The sequence below is a fragment of the Spermophilus citellus genome (genome assembly GCF_964194105.1).
Source record: "Spermophilus citellus genome assembly, chromosome: 3".
NCBI lineage: Eukaryota > Metazoa > Chordata > Mammalia > Rodentia > Sciuridae > Spermophilus > Spermophilus citellus.
In genome coordinates, this window is record NC_138184.1 from 72,803,919 (window position 1) to 72,824,757 (window position 20,839).

The 20,839-nt window shown below is 43.9% G+C and overlaps 1 protein-coding gene across 6 annotated transcripts in view; it reads right to left on the reverse strand.

Annotated features, from left to right (window-relative positions):
* KLHL22 (kelch like family member 22) overlaps positions 1–15,903 on the reverse strand; it is a 39,121-nt gene extending 23,218 nt beyond the window's left edge. The window contains exons 1-3 of one of the 6 annotated variants that reach the window (XM_081287648.1): positions 15,775–15,903; positions 10,050–10,316; positions 755–920 (exon numbers count right to left, since the gene is read on the reverse strand). In XM_081287648.1, the coding sequence (XP_081143774.1) occupies positions 755–920; positions 10,050–10,276 (393 nt within the window). In that variant the 5' untranslated portion in view covers positions 10,277–10,316; positions 15,775–15,903. The other 5 variants (XM_081287650.1, XM_081287647.1, XM_081287649.1 and 2 more) reach the window with 5 other exon arrangements.
* Positions 15,904–20,839: the final 4,936 nt, after the last annotated feature.

The window sequence follows — 20,839 nt, forward strand, 5'->3', positions numbered from 1 at the left end:
ACAAGTATGTATGGAACACCTCATACCTAATCAGAGAGCAAGCAGGGTGTGGGAGGCTACCACAGCCTTGGTGTGCCAGGTAGGGCCTCCAGATACCCACAAGACAGGTTGAGTTTTTCCTAATTGGCCCAAACAAGCTCTCACCTGAGTAAAAAGTCAAGCGTGACAAACTCAGTGTAACATTTCACTTCACTTTCTAGAAAAGTGGGAAGAAGTGACTCAACCTAGACTGAGCTTCTGACTAACACCTGAAGGTCCAGCCCTATGTAATTGCTCCCACACTACTGAGTCAATGAAATCTTCTGAAACTTAAGACACACCACCAAACCTTCAGAAATTTCTATACTTCTATAGGAAACAAGTATCTGAAAACAATTTTAAAGAGATGGGAGTGGCTGAACATAGAAAGCAGGCAGAAAAGGCCTGCACGTGCTGGGCTGGGGATGCTGACATCATGGCACAAAGACCCTTACATACACAAGCCTCAGGGTCACCCCACTTGCCTTTCTGCAAGATCTTTTTCCTGGCAGGGAAACCAAGTCAGGGAGAAGGAGCAGCAAAAGAGTAAAGGGCAGAGGCAAAAAACAAGGTTGCCCGAGGGGTGCTGGAAGTCACTCTGCTTTAGCTTCTTCACTGTCTGGTGTCCTGACCCTTCTGACCCACATTATATCAATGCCACTACCCAGTGGCAACGATGGGTATCTGGAATTCCAAGGGGATACAGATCTGCTTTGCTTGATGAGGTGAGCCTTACCTGAAGCTGGCAGGCAGCGACCAGTGTCTCCTGCACGTTGCTCAGGCTGAGCTCTAGTTCAGAGGTGTATATGAAATGCAGGATTTGGCACATGGCATTGTAGGACACACCATGGATCAGGACCTCTTCCTGTTCCATCTCTTTCAATCCCCCAGCAAACATTCCTCTGCAAAGTTAAGAGAAAAGACCATAGTTATAATAGTCAGATACCAGCCCAAGCCACAAAGAACATTTAGAAAGGAGAATCAAGTACCCAATAGGGTGACAGAGAGTGGGCTGCCTGGCAGTGTGCATAGTAGAATGCTGACCACTCTATGCTCCGAGTAAGCAGCATGCACATGGAAGTCAACTTATGGAAGGAGCCTGAGAGTCTGGGCAGCCATTCTAGAAATCACTTGTCTCCCTTTCCATGGGCTTTCAGGTGCCCCATATACACTTCATGAAGGCAAGCCCATGCCTGCTTGTTTTTTGCTTCATTCATAGTGCAGTTCTCAGGTCAGAGCAGCAGCTACTCCAGAGTATGTTTGGAAAGAATATGCTAATTAGTGGGAAACAAGTAATAAAAATAAGAGTCATTGCATTCAACATATGTTTATTAAGCTCCGACCAAATGCTAATAACAATTTCCAGAGAAGAAGCGATAATCATGAAGTACATTTGGTAAGATTCCTATGTACAAGTTTAATGCTAGCAAAGGACAAACAAGAAAATTAAAAAAAAAAAAAAAAAGAAAGAAAAGAAAAAAGTAAAAGAAACATGGTATTTTGGATTTGGAAATGCTGGGAAGGAACTCAACAGGGCATCTGATCTGGGTGTAACTCACTGGAGTACTGAGATGAAGCAGGGATAGGCTCCTCCAAGGAACTGAGACCTAAGGGTAGGTTGGTAGCAGTACATGCCAGGCAGTGGAGGGCATCCCAGGTAAGGAGACAGGTGTACAGATTCTGGGGCAAGGAAAAGCTTAGGGCAGCCAAGACAGGGGGAAATAAGTAGGAGGTGAGTCAGGACCAGGCAGGGCGGCAGGCCTGGTTACCTCTAGGGAAGGGTAGACTGTGCACTAAAATCTGAGTTTAATGAGACTCTGCTGTATGGGAATTTTACAGAGTGTGAAATAAACGAACATTCTGGAAGCCTAAAGCAAAGGGCCTAAAGAAGGGCTGGAGGGGTAAGAAGATCAGTTAGACAGGTGGCTCCTACAGGTGACCTAGGCCCTGGACAGGTTGGTGTGGCTGCAGTCACAGCTGAGAGTTCTGAAGAGCTCTACTGGGGCACAGGAGAGAGAATCTACTGACAGACTGGTTTCAGGAAGTGCAGGGAGGACTCAGGGACTTTGCCGGGTGATGCTGCTGGGTAGATGGGGATACTCTTACCAATGGGTAAAAATTCAGGAGGAACTAGTTTAGGGAGAATAGTCATTGTCCTGTCATTGACATGGTCAACGTTGAGATGCCTGTGAGATAACCAAGTAAGGACATGTGATTAGGTACTGAGAAGTAAAAAGTTGGCAGCCAAGGCTGGAGTGTTTTTGTTATTGTTTGATTTATTTTGTTTTGCTATGCTGGGGATGGAACCCAGGGCCTTGCACATGTTAAGCAAGTGTTCTATTACTGAGTTACAGACCCAGTCAAGGGCTGAAGATTTAAATGTGACAGTAACAGCCACTTGAAGATAGTAGAGACCCTATTTCAAAACAAAAATAGATAGATTTTTGTGTTTCAACTGGGTAACATACATTGCTCAAAATTTAAAATCTATTGAAAATCTGCTAGTACCTCATGTCCCAGCTTCCAATTGGTTCCCCTCCCAAGGGAAGCACTCGCTATTCCTGAGGCAGTTCATATTCAGCACCTTAGTTTTTACTTAACTAAACATCTTGTAAACTGATCCTTATCTATGTGAATAAGGTTCTACATTTAGATTAGTTAGAATCTTCTTGCTATTTCGCATAATGGATAGTCTCCCCACCCCACAGCATTCTGCATCTATATATGCCAGGATTAATTACCACAAAAGCAGCTGCTGGGACATACAATCACACTTTGCTCTTCTTACATCATTCCCTACAGTGGAGCCAAGTGCCTCCTCTGCACCCACAACCTAGGAAGCTAACTTTGCTACAATGAGAGGGAGAAATCTTACAATGAATGAGACAGAAAACTCTCATCATGTGTCTAAGAACCTTTTTTATTTTTTTTTTCTGAATAGAAAAAATTTTTGCCGATTTTCTATTAGTTGAATTTTGTTCCTACCTTTTCATTTTTGTTTTTGTAGTGCTGGGGGTTGAATACAGAATCTCATGCATGCTAGGCAATCCCAGCCCCTATCTTTTGGTTTTATGATGCTTTCTGAATGCATAAATTTGTCTTTTGCGGGGAGGTAGTGTTGGGGATTTGACGTAGGGCCTCACACTTGCTAGGCAAGCCCTCTATCATAGCCTTTTAAAATTTTTGTTTTGAAATAGGGTCTCACTGAATTGCCCAGGCTGCATCTAACATGTGATCTTCTCACCTCTCAAGTAGCTGAGATAACAGGAACGTGCCCAGCAGTCTTTGTATTTTGTGGTACTGGGGACTAAACCCATTGGCACTTTGCTACTGAGCTATACCCCAGGCTTTTTTATTTTTGTGACAGGGTCTAAGTTGCCACGGTCAGCCTCAATCCTGCAATTCTCCTACTTCAGCATTCCAAATTGCTGGGATTATAGGTGTGTCCCATCACACCTGTTTTGTTTTTAATGCAGTCAAATTTATCATTTTCTTTCTTGTGTCTGAGTTTTACGTCAAACTTAGGACTTTTTCCCTCTGGGTTGATTATATTAGAAAACATTTCCCTATATTTTCCTCTAATTTTTTTAAAATTGTTTAATACTTCACACTTAAAACTGTTGATCTGGCTAAGATTTAACTCAATGGTAGAGTACTTTCCAAGCATGTACAAGGCTCCTGGATTTGAACTCAAGCACTGCAAAAACAAAAACAACTGTTGATCCATGTGGAATTAATTTTGGTATAAGGTGTAAAACAAAGGTCTGACTTAATGCTTTTCTACTTGGTAACCCTGATGTCTGTCTACCCCTTCCTGATTTATGATGCCTTTTTATCACCTACAAAGTTCCTGATGTGCTCGTGACATTTCCAAAATTCCTACACTTTTTCTATAATCTTTCCTCTCTTTACCCACCAGAAGCCATTTCAAATACTTCAGCTTCATAATATGTCCAGGTTAGGGCTGGTCTCCTTTCATTACCTTTGCTTTCAACAATTTCTTAACTGCTGCTTGCTTTTTTTCATTTGACCTTTATAATTAGCTTGTGCACCTCCTCCCAATAAACCCTCTTAGGAAGAAACATATTAAACGTCTAGGTAAACAAAGAAAGAGCTAGCATCTTTGCAATGAACACAGTGGACCTTCTTATGTGTCCAGTCACCCTTGTGGTCTCTTTTAAGGTCTTGCAAGTCATCTTCCTACAGACCTGGCACATGCCTGGTAAGTTGATTCCCAAACATTTTACTCCACGTGTAGCCAGCCTCTTGAAGCATTTCCCCATGCACTTTGTAGTGGTCTGCACTTTTCAGAACTGTGCCATTGCATGCACTTCCCTTGTCTGATTCCTCTGCCCAGCACCTCCAAGATCATGATGTCAACACTGATCACTACCCCCTGAGGAGGTACACTGGCACTTAGACTGACAGATTTCATCATCTTAAGAAAGGATCCACTGCATGAACCTTGACTGGACCCTGAATGGAGGGAGGGAGGAGGAAATATAAAACATTTTAAAGACAGTTAGGAAAATCTGAATATGGACTCAAATATCAGATGAAATTATGTAATGATTATAAATTTTCTTAGACTTTATAATAGGTATATCAGAATGCCCTTAAAGAGGCACACTGAAGTATTTAGGGATAAAATGTCACAATGTCTGCAATTCCTCTGAAGTGAATCTTACAAAATGTTAATAAGTGATGAATCTAGGCCAAAGGCACAGATGGTCACTGAACTTGTCTTTCTATCGTTCTGTAGGATAAACATCTTTCAAGATAAAAATCAGGTAGGAAAAAAAATCCCAAAAGAAAAATTACATACATATCCATTCCCTTTTATATATTTTTTAACCAAAAATTGATATTTAATTCTTTAGTATATACTTACTACATTTTAATAACTCAGAAATTGTGTCAAAATTGTTGGGTTGAGCATGGTGGTACATGCCTATGCTCAGGAGGCTAAGGCAGGAAGATCACAAGTTCAAAGCCAGCCTTAGCAAAAGCGAGGCACTAAGCAACTCATTGAGACCCTGTCTCTAAATAAAATACAAAACAGGGTTGGGGACGTAGCTCAGTGATTAAGTACCCCTGAGTTCAATCTCTGGTACAAAAAAAAAAAAAAAAAGATGGGAGTGCAGTGTGGTGGCACATACCTGTAATCCCAGTGACTCTAGAGGCTGAGGCAGGAGGATCACAAGTTCAAGGATAGCCTAGGCAACTTAGCAAGTCTTGTGTTATAGTTTGGATGTGAAGTGTCCCATAAAAGCTCTTATTAACACAGGAATATTCAGAGGTAAAATTATTATATTATGAGAGCTGTTCACTAATCAGTTCATTCTAGTTTGAAGGGTGGTAACTGTGGTCAGGTGGGGCAGGGCTAGAGGAGTTGGGTCACTGGGGACACTCCCTAGAAGAGTGCATCTTTCCTGTAGCTCTTCCCCTCCTTCTCTTTCTGCTTCCTGACCTTACTATGAGCTTTCATCCACTGGGCCCTTTCCCTATGATGTGTTGCCTCACCTTAGGCCCAGAGCAATGGAGTTGGCCATCTACTGACTGAGACCTCTGAAACCGTGGGCCCTAAGTAAACTTTTCCTTCCTGCCAGATATTTTCATCATGGTGACACAAAAGCTGACACCCTTCTTCAAAATTAAAAAGGGCTGGGGACGTAGCTCAGGGGTAGAACACTCCTGATTCAAGTACCAATATAAAAAAAAGTTAAAATAAAAATGTTCATACCTCATGCCCAATAGGATGGCTCCTATTTAAAAAACAAACAAAGAGAAAATAATGAATTGGTAATGATATGGAGAAATTGGAAACCTTGTGCACTGCTGGTGGCAATGTAAAATGGCACAACTGCTATAGTGATTCCTCAAAAACTTAAAATTAGAATTATAATTCAGCTATCTCACTTCTGGGGATACAGCCAAAAGAACTGAAAACAGAGTCTTAAAGAGATATTTATATACCCATGTTAATGATAATATTATTTACAATAGCCAAAAGGGGGAAGCAGCCCCAAAATCCATGAACAGATGAATGGATAAGCAAAATATAGCATTTCCATACCATGGGATTCATTCACTCTTAAAAAAAGGAAACTTTGTCTTATGCTACAACATGGATAGACCTTGAGGTCATTATGCTAAGCAAAATAAAACAGTCACAAAAGGATAAATACTAAATGATCCCATTTATGAGGTACCTAGAGTAGTTAAATTAGAAGAAAAAGGAAGTAGAATGGTGTTGTCAGGGTTGGTGGAGAGGAGATAAAGAAGAAATAGAGCTTGGTGGGTACAGAGTTTCAGATTTATAACATGAAATCTTCTGTTTTTTTTTTTTTTTAACAACAATATAAATATACTTAATACTATTGAGCTGCACAGTTAAAAAAATGGAGATGACAAATTTTATGTGATTGTTGGTGCATGTGTGTGTGTGTCTGTGTGTTTACTAGGGGTTGAACCCGGGGGCATTTTGCCATTGAACTAAATCTCTAGTCCTTTATATTTTTAATTTTAAGATAGGGTCTCACTAAATTGTTGAGGCTGACCTCAAATTACAATCCTCCTGCCTCCGCCTCCCAAGTCTCTGTGATTATAGGCATGCACCCACCATGTCTGGCATGTGTGTTTTTAAAATCATAATTTTAAAAAGGATGTTCAAGGGCTAGGGATGTAACTCAGTGGTAGAGTACTTGCCTAGCATGTGCAAGGCACTGAGTTTGATCCCCAGCAATGATGAAAAGATGTTCACCAAGTTCCCAGCAGTTAGTGACCAACCAAAAAAGTAGGGGGTATGAATACCACAGAACATTCTGCAGCAGAAAGAATGAAGCCACCTCTACTGTTGGTACCTGGAATTTCCAGGATATCCCAAAGTGCAGAACCCTAACCCAGTGTGCTGTCTCTGATATGATGTGGAGGAGAAAATTTCCTGCAATGGTTCCTTTTGGTCCTAATCCTCATCCAACACTGTGAAGACAGAATGTTCAGAATTCAGGTTTTAACTGAGAAATACTGTGCATGCTGGGCATGGTAGTATACGCCTATAATCCCAGCTACATGGGAGCTTAAGTAAGAAGATTACAAGTTCAAGGCCAGTCTCTTAAACTTAATGAGACCCTGTCTCAAAATAAAATAAAATAAAAAGAGTGGGGATGTTGGGGATATAACATAACTTAGCAGTAGAAAAAGAAACACTACATGGGGCTGGGGTTGTAGCTCAGTGGTTCAATCCTCAGTACCACATAAAAAAATAAATAAAGATATTTATATTTTTTAACAACAACAAAAAAAGAAATACTATACATATGCCATACAGGAGGTTACACCAAGTGGGATCTGGATTAATACCTCATATTCAAATACCTTAGTATTTCCAAAGTAAAATTCATAAAGACTCACACTAAGCAGGACAAAATTATATATATATATATAGTTTTGTGGTTTAATGAATTTGAATTTCAGAACTTTTGGGGTTTTAGAATCGTGTATTAGTGTTTGCAAAAAGAAAGTGTATGGACATTTAAAAAAAAAAGAGAGACAACGTGTGTAGATATATAGAAACATTTAAAAACAGGTTATAAATTAGGGGTACAACTCAGTGGTAGAGTGCTTGCCTAGCATGTGCAAGGCTCTGAATTAAATTCCAAGTACCTGCCAACACATATACACACATACACATAGTATTTTGCTCCATAATTCCTAAAACTAAAAATAGAGAGCAAAAGGGAAAACTACCATCAAACATGGAAGATAAAAATGATCAAACAGAATCAGAGGTGGAATGGAATGACCATGGAAAAACTGGGGTGTGAGTCCCACTCTCTCAGTTGGAAGCCCTTCCTCCTTCTGAGCTTCATTCCCATCAGCAGGAAAGGAGGGTAGTGGCACCCAACTTCTTAGGGTACAGAGCCATGCAGACAAGAGAGGAAATGAAATACAGAAATGTATTTGTTTAAGTCATAGGTACTGTTTGGCTCTCCATGTGACAAATGCTTGTGATGGTTAATTTTAGGTATCAATTTTGCTAGATTAAGGAATACCTAGAAACTGAAAAAGCATTATTATTAGTGCCTCCAGAAGAGAGTGATTTGGGTTGGTGGACTGAATAGAGAAGATCAGCTAGGGCCCACATAGAACAAATATGGTAGAGAAAGGGTGATCTCCCTTATCTGATGTTGGCACACTCTTGTCTCCTGTCCTTGGACATCAGAACTCCAGGCTCTCTGGCCTTTGGACTCCAAGACTCATCAATTATTCCCCAGGGTTCTCAAGCCTTTAGCCTCAGACTGAGACTTATATCATCGGTTTTAATTCTGAGGCTTTCAGACTTGTTTTGAGCCATGCTAGTGGCATCCCAAGGTCTCCAGCTTGCAGAAAGTCTTTCATGAGACTTCTTAGCCACCACAACCAAATGAATCAATTCTTCTAATAACTCTCCTTTCATGTATGTACATCATGTTGGTTCTGGTTCTGTCTGTAGAACCCTAATACATGTTAGGCACTCATAGGACTAAGAGGCAGATTCCAGCTCAAGAGTGTGAGACAGACAAGCTACTGGTTCTTCCCAATGTGCTTACGGCTGACGTGGGGTCATACAAGAAGTCATGAAAAATGCTGGAGGAGCCAGAGAGACTACTGGGAGGGCCAGAGGCTGATACTTGAGGAGGAGAGGTGTGAGCCAGAAGGTGAGTGCCATGGAAAGGGTACCTCTAAACATTATGTATCTGTGTAGACAATGTGTACACAGTAATAATCACCTAGCTTTGGGCTTTAGCACCTACAGGGTGCCAAAAGAGTGACCAGGGCTCATATGCACCTCTCAGCTAGCATTATGATAATGAGAGGAGTACTAAAGGACTTAAGGGTAAGGTGTTATAATGTCTTTTTTAAAAAAGTATGTGTACGCTGGATATGGTAGTGCTTGCCTATAATCCTAGCAACTTGAGAGGCTGAGGCAGGTAGACTGCAGGTTCAGATTCAGCCTTGGCAACTTAGCAAGGCCCTCAACAATTTAGAAGACGCTGTCTCAAAATTTAAAAAGTAAATAAATAAAAAGGGCTGGATATAGCCCATTGGTAGGCTCAATCTAAATACCAAAAAAAAAAAAAGTATATGTAGTTGGGTGCAGTGCATGCCTGTAATTCCAGCTACTCAGAAGACTGAGGCAGGAGGATTACAAGTTTGAAGCTAGCCTGGGAAACTTAGCAAGACCCTATCTCAAAATTAGAAGGGCTGGGAATATAGTTAAGTGGTAGAATGTTTGCTTAGCATGCAGAAGGCCTTAGATTCAATTGCAGGAGGCCCTAGGTTCAATTCCTACTACCTAAAAACAGTATGGCCAGCCAGTCGCAGTGGAACACGCCTGTAATCCCAGCGGCCAGGGAGGTTCAGACAGGAGGACCATGAGTTCAAAGCCAGCCTCAGCAATGGCAAAGTGCTAAGCAACTCAGTGAGAGCAAATAAAATACAAAATAAGGCTGGGACTATGGCTCAGTGGCCGAGTGCTCCTGATTTAAAAAAAAAGTATGCCTATATAAAGACAGGAAAGCAATGTGGCAAAAGTGTTAACTGACATGTATTCAGATGTCCATCATATTATTCTTTTAACTTTTCCTCAGTTTTTCAAATTTTTCCAAAAGAAGATGATGGGGATAGGGATGGAAACCAGAGTAAAATAAAAGGCAAATCTGTTTTACCCCAAGGTATTGTACTTGAAACAGAAGATTAATTTTATAAAAGGCAACATTATAAGTAAATCCAAGCACGACTATCTTAAATAAAGAGAACATGACCAAGAAATGGGATAGCTAAAAGAACAAACTTTAAGGCTCCTTCTGTGTCACACTTGTTGACTGAATCTTCACAGCAGGCAGTGGAATGGCTCTAAAGTAAACAAGAGACAGGAATGGAATGGCTCTGGGATGAATAGGAGACACTGTTAGTGCCAGGATGCCTGCATATTAGAGCCAGGATCACCTGTATTATTGTCTTTGTAAAAACAGGTGTAAGTAACTTACCTGAAGTAATCACAGGATGCAGCCAGCAGGATGCGATGGGCTTCAATGTGTCTCCCCTCCACCACCAGGACGACATCGAAGAGGATCCCACTGTCCCGGAGAGCCAGCAGGCCCCGGAGCAGGGCCTGAGAGTGCTGTGTGCTGCGGTAGGTGTTGTTGATGCAGTGTGAGTGTGAGGGCTGTGTGGGCAACTTGCACAGCTGGGTGAATTCCTGCTCCTCGGCCATTCTGACAGCCACACCAACCCTCACCACTGTGGCCTGTCTGCTGAAGACAGAGGGGACAGGGAGTGAGCAGGTAAGTGGAACCCTTGCCATGCATGAACTGGCCAGCTCTGTACCTGAGGCACCTGCTGTTCATTCTGCTCCTGTGCCTCCCTCACTTGGGTGTTCCCTAGGATTCCAAGCTCTCTGGTTCCCTGTTTCCTCCCACCTCTGGTTCAACTTTTCTTTTTTCCTGATGACCTGTGTTCCTTCATCCCCAAGGTTCTTCATCTCATTTTGTCTCCTTCAGTAATATAGTAATATAGAAGGTGTTTGGGAAACCTGGGTAAAAGTTTTCCCAAATCTGGTGAGCCCACCCCACCAAGGACTTGTGACATGGCCACCCTGAGCCTTAGGTTCCTCAACTATAAAAGGAGAGATAAAAGTCTCTCCACCCCCCCACCCCCCACCCCCCGGTCTGGATGTTAGCTCAATGGTAGAGCACTTGCCAGGCATGCATGTGTGAGATCTTGATCCCCAGAACTACCCCCCCCCAAAAGGCAAGGCCTGAGAAGTGGTCTGGAAACCCAAATGCAGAGTCCCAGAATTGGAAATCCTCTCCTGGAAGGTGAGGACCAAGATACCATTTCCAGGACCTGCCTTCTTTTACCAAGAGTCTAAAAGTCAAGCACAGTAACTTGGACTAGACATGGCGCATTAGAGATCATCTGCAACACATTTTAAATTTGAGGTTACTTTCTAATAATTGAATTGGTATACTCAAAACCTACACACTGATTTGAATGGGAGCCTCAGAATCCCAACCAGAAATACAAACCTATTGCAACACACTTTTGCCATACAGACTGTAAAAAACTAGAAATGATTGTAGACAGCCAGCTGCTCCAGACCAAGGAATAAGTGGTCTGCATGGTGAGCTGCATGGTTTCTAGGCTATACAGTGGCCAATCTGTCACAGGCCATGAACATTTGCTCTTTGTATCTCAAGTTACCCTACTTTCCCCTCCCCAAATACGTATCTTCTTAAATTCCCTGCTATATCCTTCCCCGCCCCCCCCAAGTGCTAGGGATTAAATCCAGGACTTCACACATGCTAGGCCAGGTTTCTACCAATCTAGCTACATCCCCAGTCCCCTTCCATTATCTTTAAAATCAAAAATGAAAGAGATTCTAATATAAAACTGTCCAAAAAGAGGTATCCTTACTCACTACTGAGGTCTAGGAGCACATACCTCCCTGCTGCCCAAGTCTCCCTCCTCCTGAACTTGTGTGCTCTAATGCCTCCCATCAGACACACTCAACTCTCCAGTCTGTGTCCTGAATTTAGGACTTCTGCCCACCCCTCTTCCCCAACTCACTCCTTCCTCCCACTGCGGATTGGCTCATCTTTCTCACCAAGGCCCCAGAGATGGCCAAAGCTAAGGCATATCCTCACTGATTACCCCGGGTTTAGGAGTATCTCCTGTTGGAAACTGCCCTATGGTTTCCTGATCTCTTCCTTTCATCTCACCCACCCTGCTCTAGCCCACACTTTTCCCCAGAACCTGCATTCCCAATCACATCTCCAGTTCAGTGCCTAATCCAGCCAGAAGTCCTCTCGACCCATCTATTTTTGTCACTGGTACTGCTTCTGTTTCCATATGGAAACCGCATGGTCTCAATAAGCTCTCAAAAGTCTTGTGCCCTATCAGACCCTCAGGTTGATTTTTTTTTTCCTTTCTCCTGTCTCAGAGAGTTACCCTTTTATTCCTCCACAGCCCTTACTCAGGATCAGATCAAGGGAATGATGCCCCGACTGATTTTCCTACCTCTTGCCTAGGCTCCTCTGCCCAGGCCACAAGAAGATACTAAAATGCCCTGAGTTTACCATATGACTTCTTAAATGATAATTCTTTACTGCTTCCCACCTGAGGCTCCCTGTGACCTGGTTCAAAATCCTCCTTCAGGTCTTCCTTACTTTTCCTGGCCTTACACCAAAAGAAAAAAACTGTCATCCTCTCAACACTTTCAGTCTCTCTCCTAGACCCCTCATAATCCTATATTGGTTGTGGTCTAGCTCAATCATTTGTACCTTTATTTCCTTATCATAGATATGATAAACATGTCCAACCACTGGAACCTGTCATATCTATTCACCATTAGGAGATGTAGTGTTCTGGAGGGATCTATCTCACAAGCATCTCAAAGTGCCTGTGGACATACTTGCTAACCACAGACTCTGGGCACTTGGCTCCTATTTCCAAACCTTAACTTCCTCATCACCACTGTGACCACCATACATTCAAGAGGCCTCCTTCTCAAGGGGTGACCATGATGACTGACTGTCTTAACAAACATCAACCTCTCAGACAGGGTTGCCATAGCTTTGAGCGCAGCAGCTCATCTTCCCTTTTAGTATACATGTAGCTGTTCCCTAAACATCCACCATAAAAACAAGCATAATAAAACAGGAAGATTTCCGTGTGCAGGCAAAGCATGTTTATCAAGCACAATTAAAGGAACTCAGTTAGGTGGTAAGTGGAGAGTGAAAACCAATTCCCTGCTATGAAGGAGCACAGCCTGAAATGCAACATTGAAGACCATGTATTTGCAGAAGCACTAGCCATTACCAAAACATCACCTTCAGGAGAACAGGTGTTGGGGCACAGGAATTCAACAGAACCACAGTCAATAGTTAAAATGAGCAAATTAGAACTTAAGATACAGTTACCAAAATTGTAAAATCTCAAGGTCATACAGAAAGAAAACAGCAAATTGCAGAATCACTATAGTACAACTTGGTTTACAAAAAGTTTGAAGACATACAAAATGATACTATCCAATATTGCTTATAGATAGACAGTATGGCATAAAACACTATAAACACATTTATAAGAACAAGAGCCAGGCATGGTGGCACACACCTGTAATCTCAGTGGCACGGGAGGCTAAGGCAGGAGGATTGCGAGTTCAAAGCCAGCCTCAGCAACTTAGCAAGACTCTAAGCAACCTAGCAAGAACTTGTCCCTAAATTAAAAAGGGCTGGGGATGTGGCTCAGTGGCTTAGTGGTTGAGTGCCCCTGAGTTTAATCCCCAGTACCAAAAACAAAACAAAACAAACCAAGAAACGTCAAATTCAGGATGAGCATTTTTTCTAGGAAGAAAAAAGGGAATGTTTTGCTTCTTAAAAAAAAAAAAAAAAGAAAAAAAAAACAAGAAAAAAAAACATGTAAGACAAAACATTAGAATTTGACAGTAATATTATTCCTGCTATGTACTTATCCTATTTGAGATGTTTAATAGTGAAATTCTCAAATATTCTTTCGAATATGTAATACATTAATGTTTCAAATTCAAAAGGCCTTTCCATGTATGCACCAACCAGATCTCCTCTCAGAGGAAACTTTTATTTCACTTTCCTGCATACCCTTCGAGAAGGAATCTGTGGGTTTTTTTCCACAGCACAGGGGATGAAACCCAGGGCCTCATGTACACTAGGCAAGTGCTCTACCACTGAGCTACATTCTCAACCCCTGCCCAGCTGACCCCCAATCCTGGTGAAACACATGGGCTTTCTCCCATTGTTTGCTATTGCAAACAGTTGTGCATTGAGTCATTTAGATGTGCCATACGTGCAGCAGATATCTGAGGAATATTTCCTAGATACAGAACTGCTGGGTCATTTTATTTTTAGAGTACACTTGTCATTTTAGTGAACATTGCCAAATTGTCCTCCATAGAGGTTGTACCAATTTATTCTCCCCACCAGCAAAGAATGAAAACCTGATTCAGGCCACTGTCTAGCTTACCAAGAGTGTTTCTTTTACACTTTTGCTGATTTAAATTAAAAAGAACAGCAATTCTGACTATAACCACATTTTTGTAATCGGTAGTACTTTTTAAAGTAAAGAATTAGGTGGAGCTGGGCGTGGTGGTACATGCCTGTAACCTCAGTGGCTCAGCAGGCTGAGGTAGAAGGACCACAAGCCAACCTCAGTAACAAAATAAAAAACAAAAAGGGCTGGGGATGTGGCTCAGAGGTTAAGCACTCCTGGGTTCAATCTCTGGTACAAAGAAAAATTAGATGAAAATGTGACTCATTCTTTGTTAATCATTTCTGATGCTTTTCTATAATAAATAAATGTTCCTGGAGATGGGTGTTGGTGGTGCACACTTACACCAGCTACTTGGAAGGCTGAGGTGGGAGGATGGCAAATTAGAAGCCAGCCTGAGCAACTTGGCCAGATCCTGTCTCAAAACCCAATGTATGTGTGTGTGTGTCTGTCCTGGGGATGGAGCTTTGTGGCAGAGCTCTTGCCTTACATGTCTGCGGCCCTGGGTTCAAACCCCAGTACCACAGTGGTGTTGGTGAGAGGACTCGTGGAAACTCAGACACTGGCATCCATCTCACCCTTTCCATTTGACAGAGGGTTACCCTACGCTGAAGCCCTCCACTAGCCCTCCCCATACCCCACTCCCATAACATCCCCAATTCTAGTCATCCCAAGCAAGGTTCCTCCATTTCATGCTATTCAAAGTTTTAGGGGGAAGCAGAGAGGAAACTAGAAAGTCCCAAACAGGTACAAACTGAAGGACATAAAACTAATTTTCATGAATTTATGGATGAGACAGCCAAAAGCATTTTAGAGGAATATTCAACCCAATTCCAAACACCATTTACTGAGTAGACATCCTCAGTCTTCTGTACGGCCCCAAAACAAGCAGTGTCTGCCCTCACCGAACCCCAATCCTTAGCGGTATGAAGCAAATCTGCAACAAAAGCAAAGCGGACAGCTTGCAGAGAACAGAGAAGGGAGTGGGTTCTAATTTCCAGAAGGGAAGCTTTCAAACGGTACCCATTTGTGCTCCAGAATGAGTTTTTCCCAGCTCAAGGCCCAGCCTCAAAGAGAAGGCCCAGAGCTAGGGGCCCCCTGGGGAGGAGCCCGGGGCTTAAGGTGGTGGCATCCCCGCTGCGCAGGCCCAGATCCTTTCTGTTTCCCCTGCCCACTATCTAAAATAGTGGGACCCGAGAATTTTGCACAGAGAGCGCGATCCTTGGCTTCTCAGGAAATCCCTTAACCTGACGAGGATGAGCACCCGCGGCTGCAGCCTCTGACACCCTCCCACCCCGCCCAGACCTGGACGCGCGACAGAGCAAACTAAGGCCTGGCAAACCTAGATCACACCAGGTGGCATCGGCCAGACCCGGACCTGCCCGCCTGTTGCAAGTCCAGCTCCGTGCAGCGCCGAGCGTCGCGGCTGAGAAAGGCCACACTTGGACTTGCCTGGGCGACAGGGCTGGCCAACAGATTAGGAATTCAGACGGCCTGCAGCTGCGCGGAGGCCCAGATCCTCTGCCAGCGAAGAGCCTGCTCTCAATCTCTCCGCGCCCGGGGGTCCCGCCCGCCGCGGCCCCGCCACGTCAGGCCGCGGGCTCGCCTCAGGCCGCCGCCCCCGCGCCTCCGGCCGCGCCCGCCCTCACGTTCCCGCGCAGATCGCTCGACCCTGCCCTGCGCAGGTACCTCACAGCCTGCGCTCCCCGCAGCCTGCCCGCCGGGCCCGCACGGCCCACGCCTCGCAGCTGACCTGGTGCCGCCGCAAGCTGAGGCCGCACTCGCAGGGGGCGGGGCGGGATCTTTGGTCGTCACGTGGGTCCTCCGCGCAAGCGTAGTGCGGTGAGGACGGAGGCCTCGGGGCATCGGCTGAGGCGGGGGAGTCACTCTGCGGCTCGCTGCCGGAAGCGGGTGCCCAAAAGGGCTACACTGCAGCCGAAGGGCCTCTGTTTTTCTTTGAAAAGGGCCGCAACTGCGGAGGTGGCCTCCGCCGCTGACACTGCTTTTGGCACCTGGTGGAGCGGAACGAGTGAATGAAGGAACAAACACCTATTGGCGAGGGTCACGCGGTGTAAAACCATTCCTTCTCTTTTCCCTCCCTCCCTCGCTCTGTCATTCACTATCCCTCCTTCACTCACTGTCTCCTTCACTCCCTCTGTCCCTCATATTCATTCATCCATCATTCCCTCCTTCATTCTCTCATCTTCCTCATTTATTTCTCCTTTCCTTTACTCATTCCATTCTTTACTGTCATTCCCTTCCTTATTTCTTCCCTCTCTTTCTTTCACTCCCTCATTCTCACCTTCCCTCATTCATACACACACATCTCTGTATCTCTCTCTCTCTCACACACACACACACACACACACACACACACACACACACGATGGTGTCTCGCTATGCTGCCCAGCTGCCTAGACTGGTCTAGTATTCCTGGGCAAAAGCGATGGTTCTACATCAGCCTCCAGAGTAGCTGGGACTATAGGGGTGTGCCTTTGATCGCCAGCACACTTCTCTTAAAGTAGATAAGGCCTCTGAAGGTCGCACGCCCCCTGCCGGGTGTGGGGAAAATACACAAAGCCAGTTTGAACAGGTGTTGGTTGATTTTGGTTTTTGTACATTCTGGAGTAAATGGCTGCTCTCAATCCTGAAGCCTGTCCCCAACCATCCTGAGGAACCTGTTGACATTGATTTTTCTTTCTTTATTTTTTAATGTAATATAATTTTTGTGTTGGATGAATAGATTTCAGCTACTTTTGCAACAAAAATGGACACAAAGGTATCTATCTGGGCCTAATGGTGCACACCTGTAATCCCAGTGACTTGGGAAGCTGAAATAGGAGGGTTCCAAGTTTGAGACCAGCCAAGACAACCCAGAAAAACAGTTTCAGAGGTTCAGTTCCTGTTTGACTGTTGACTGACTTCACTGTTCTGGGCCCAAGCTAAGGCAGAAGGGAATGGTGGAGGAGTGCTGTTTTGCTTATGGCTGGGAAGCAGAGAGGGGCATTTTTCTTTGCCTCCCTTTCAAGAGGATCCCAGTCTCCAAGGTTGTGGTGAGCCATTTTGTTGCGCTGCCTTGTGTGGGTGTTGGCTTAGTTCTTGGACAATAACTCAGTGCTTTGTGGTCGGCCAGTTCCGGAGCGAGCCGATATGATAATGTGCTGAGTGTTCTAAGAACCAGTAAAAACTGGTAAGAACCAGTTGACCTGTACTTCCTGGCTCTGGGCGCCAGTGCTGAATTCCTTGCCTTATTGGCTGCTGCTGTGTTGCTATGCGCTTTTGTCCAATCACATGAGACTTAGGCCGCGACTCTAGTATATTAGGGGTGGTCTTTTCGGGCTCAGGGTCCTTTCTCTCAACGAACCATAATGAAAGCTCCCAATAAAGCATGCTAGAGAAGAATCCTGTTTGTTGTCGTCATTCCTGCTGGCGGGTAGACGCGACACAAGGTTGTTTGGCAGTGTCCAAAGTTAGAGCTGCAGACCTTTGTCGTGGATGTAGTCAGGTTGGATGTCCTGCATTGTGTTTCTGAGAAGGAATGTGATGCAGAGGGGGAACGTCACAGGGAAAGATGTGGGTAGTGATGGCCCATGATTAAAAAGAAAGGTGAGGGCTGGGGATGTGGCTCAAGCGGTAGCGCTCGCCTGGCGTGCGTGCGGCCCGGGTTCGATCCTCAGCACCACATACAAACAACTATGTTGTGTCCGCCAATAACTAAAAAATAAATATCAAAAAAAAAATTCTCTCTCTCTCTCTATCACTCTCTCTTTAAAAAAAAAAAAAAAGAAAGAAAGGTGAGGGCTGAGGTTGTTACTCAGTGGTACAGCACTTGCCTAGGGTGTGTGAGGCCCTGGTTTCAATTCTCAGCACCACATATAAATAAATAAAATAAAGGCCTATTAACAACTAAAAAATAAACAAAAGAAAACATATTTAAAACAAAAAAGAAATGTAAAGGAGGAAGAAAATAAAGAAACACTGTGCTAGCTAAGCCCAAAGAACTTCCCAAGGGGTCAGACAAGGGTCCAGAGAGCAGAGGTGCCCAAGGTGAGCCACATTTCTTTCAGGAAGGCTTTCTTTATTTCTTTATTGTTGTTGTTGATGGACCTTTAATTATTTAATTAATTTATTTATTATATGCAGAGGTGAGAATTGAACCCAGTGACTCACACATGCTAGGCTCTACCACTGAGCCACAACCCCAGCCCTCAGAAAGCTTTTTGAAGGAGATGGCCCCCAGCCATGTCACAGGAGGGTTTGGGGGAAGCAGGAAAAGCATTCTAGGAAGGAGACAGTGTTAGCAAAGGCAGGGAGGTAAGATCCAGCAATGTTAATGTTTGGGAGGTTGGTAGGATTTTCTGACCCTGAATGGAAGGTTGGAGACCAGATTCTGCCTTATAGAGGCTGGTCATGACCCAAAGGGCAGACTTCATCCAGGGCAGGCAGATGCCAAGGTGGGTGGCAGAAACTGGAGAGCAAAAGGCCAGAGCTGAACAGAGAGGCAGTGGTGAGGCTGACTTCAGGAAGTCAGGGAGTGAGAATAGAGAGCAGAGCTGGCTGGACACCTCGTGCTATGGTTTAGGTATAATTTGAGTGTACCTCAATGTCTATTATGTAAAGGCTTGGATCCCTGGGAATGGTACTGGGTGGTGCTATGCATCTTTAAGATATGGAACCTAGTATGATGAGATCCTTAGGTCAGTGGGGACATGCCTTTAAAAACCCTTGTCTCAATCTCTCCCTGCTTCCTGGCTCAAGATATGACCCCTTGCTCTGACTTGTACTCCTCCATTGCCTTCTGGCATCCTTACCAAAAACCCAAATCAATGGATTCACACATCTTGGACTTGAACCCAAATAAGCCATTTTTCTTTATTAATTTGGTTGCCTCAAGTATTTAGTTGTAGTAACACAAAACTGAATAATCCACCTGGGAAGGAGGCAGTTTCCGCAGTATAGGTAAGATGAAGAAGAGCCCAAGAGATGGCCAGGAACATTGGATCCATCCTGGCCCCAGGAAAGCCAAAGTGGGTTCTGCTAAGGACCTTCTTGGATGGGGGTGGGGGGGCATCAGACTGAAGGGGAAATCATTGGCATATCACAAGTGGAGGTGGTGCATTCAGCCAGAAGTATTGGGAAAAGACTGGCTGTAAGAAGCTGTGGTACATGCATATAATCCCAGATACTCTGGAGGCAGGAGAATCACAAGTTTGAGGCCAGCCTGGACAACTTATCAAGAACCTGTCTCAAAAAAAGAGGAAGGGAGGCAGGAATATAGTTCAGTGGTAGAAAGCTTGCCTAGTATACATGAGGCCCTAGGTTCAATCCCCAGCACAAAAAAGGAGGGAAGGAGAAAAAGAACTACTGAGGCATAGCAGTGATCTGGGCATGGGGGCACCCCAAGAGCAGGAACACACAGAGGGAACAGAGGAAGAGTGATTTCAAAGACCCTGTGGAAGCTGGGGGTGTAATTCAGTGGTAGAGCACTTGCCTAACAAGTAGAAGTCCCAACCACAGGGCTGGAAAAAGAAAGACCAAGGGGACCAGCTGTTAAAAATAGACCCAGAAGAGATAGGAGAAGCCCTGGAGCTGCAATAGGGAGGCTGATGTGTGGTCGGAATGTTGGTGTATTCCCAAAATTTGTATTTTGGAACTTAATCCCCAATATGACAGTTTTAAGAAGTGGGACCTTGCTGGATACAGTGGCACATGCCTATAATCCCAGCAACTTGGGAGACTGAGGCATAAGTATCACAAGTTTGAGGTCAGCCCCAGCAACTTAGGGAGGTCATAAGCAACTTAGCAAGGCCCTGTCTCAAAAAGGGCTGGAGATACAACTCAGTGGTAAAGCACCCCTTGGCTCAAATCCCCACTACCAAAAAAAAAAAAAAAAAAAAAAAAAAAAAAGTGGAGGTCTTTATGAAGTGATAAGATCATGAATATAGAACCCTCACAATGAGATTAGTGACATAGTAAAAGAAGTATGAGGGAGTTCAGTCACCCCTTTCACCAAACAAGGACACTCAAATGGTGATATCTTTGAGGCAGAATGAGCCCTCACTAACCCTGAACCTGCTGGCACCTTGTCTTGGACTTTCCAGCCTTCAGAACTGTGAGAGATAAATTTCAGTCATTCAATAAATTACCTAATTTGTTATGTTTTATTATAGAAGCACAAATAGACTGAGACAGAAATTGGAACCAAGAAATGAGATGTTGTTCTAAAAGCACCTAAAATTGTAGAAGCAATTTTGGATATAGGTAAGGGCCAGAGGCTAAAAGAGTTTGGAAGTTAATGTTAGAAAAGGCCTATATTGCAGTAAACTGAGCATTAAAGGGCAATAATTCCTTATAAGATCAAGGTTCATATTTTTTTTAACTTTTATTTTATTTTGAGATGGGGTTTCATTTTGTTGCCTGGGCTGGCCTAAAACTCTCAGAATCAAGCAATTCTCCTGCCTCAGCCTCCCAAATAGCTGGGAGGCTCCACCAGCTACTGGGTATGGGTGCTCCACCTTACCCAGGGAGGGATGATTCTTGTGATAGTCCTGAAGGAAAAAAAATGTAGGGAAAACCTGAATTTTCTTAGAGAAAATAGTCTTACCTAAATAGTCTTCACTAGAACATTGGTGGAAAGACCAAGTAAAGCCATTCTGATGATACCTCAGATGAAACTGAGGAATGTATTATCAGAAACTGAAATACTCAGTGGTAAAGCACAAATGTAATTCAAATTCTTTGCCACTTTATAAGA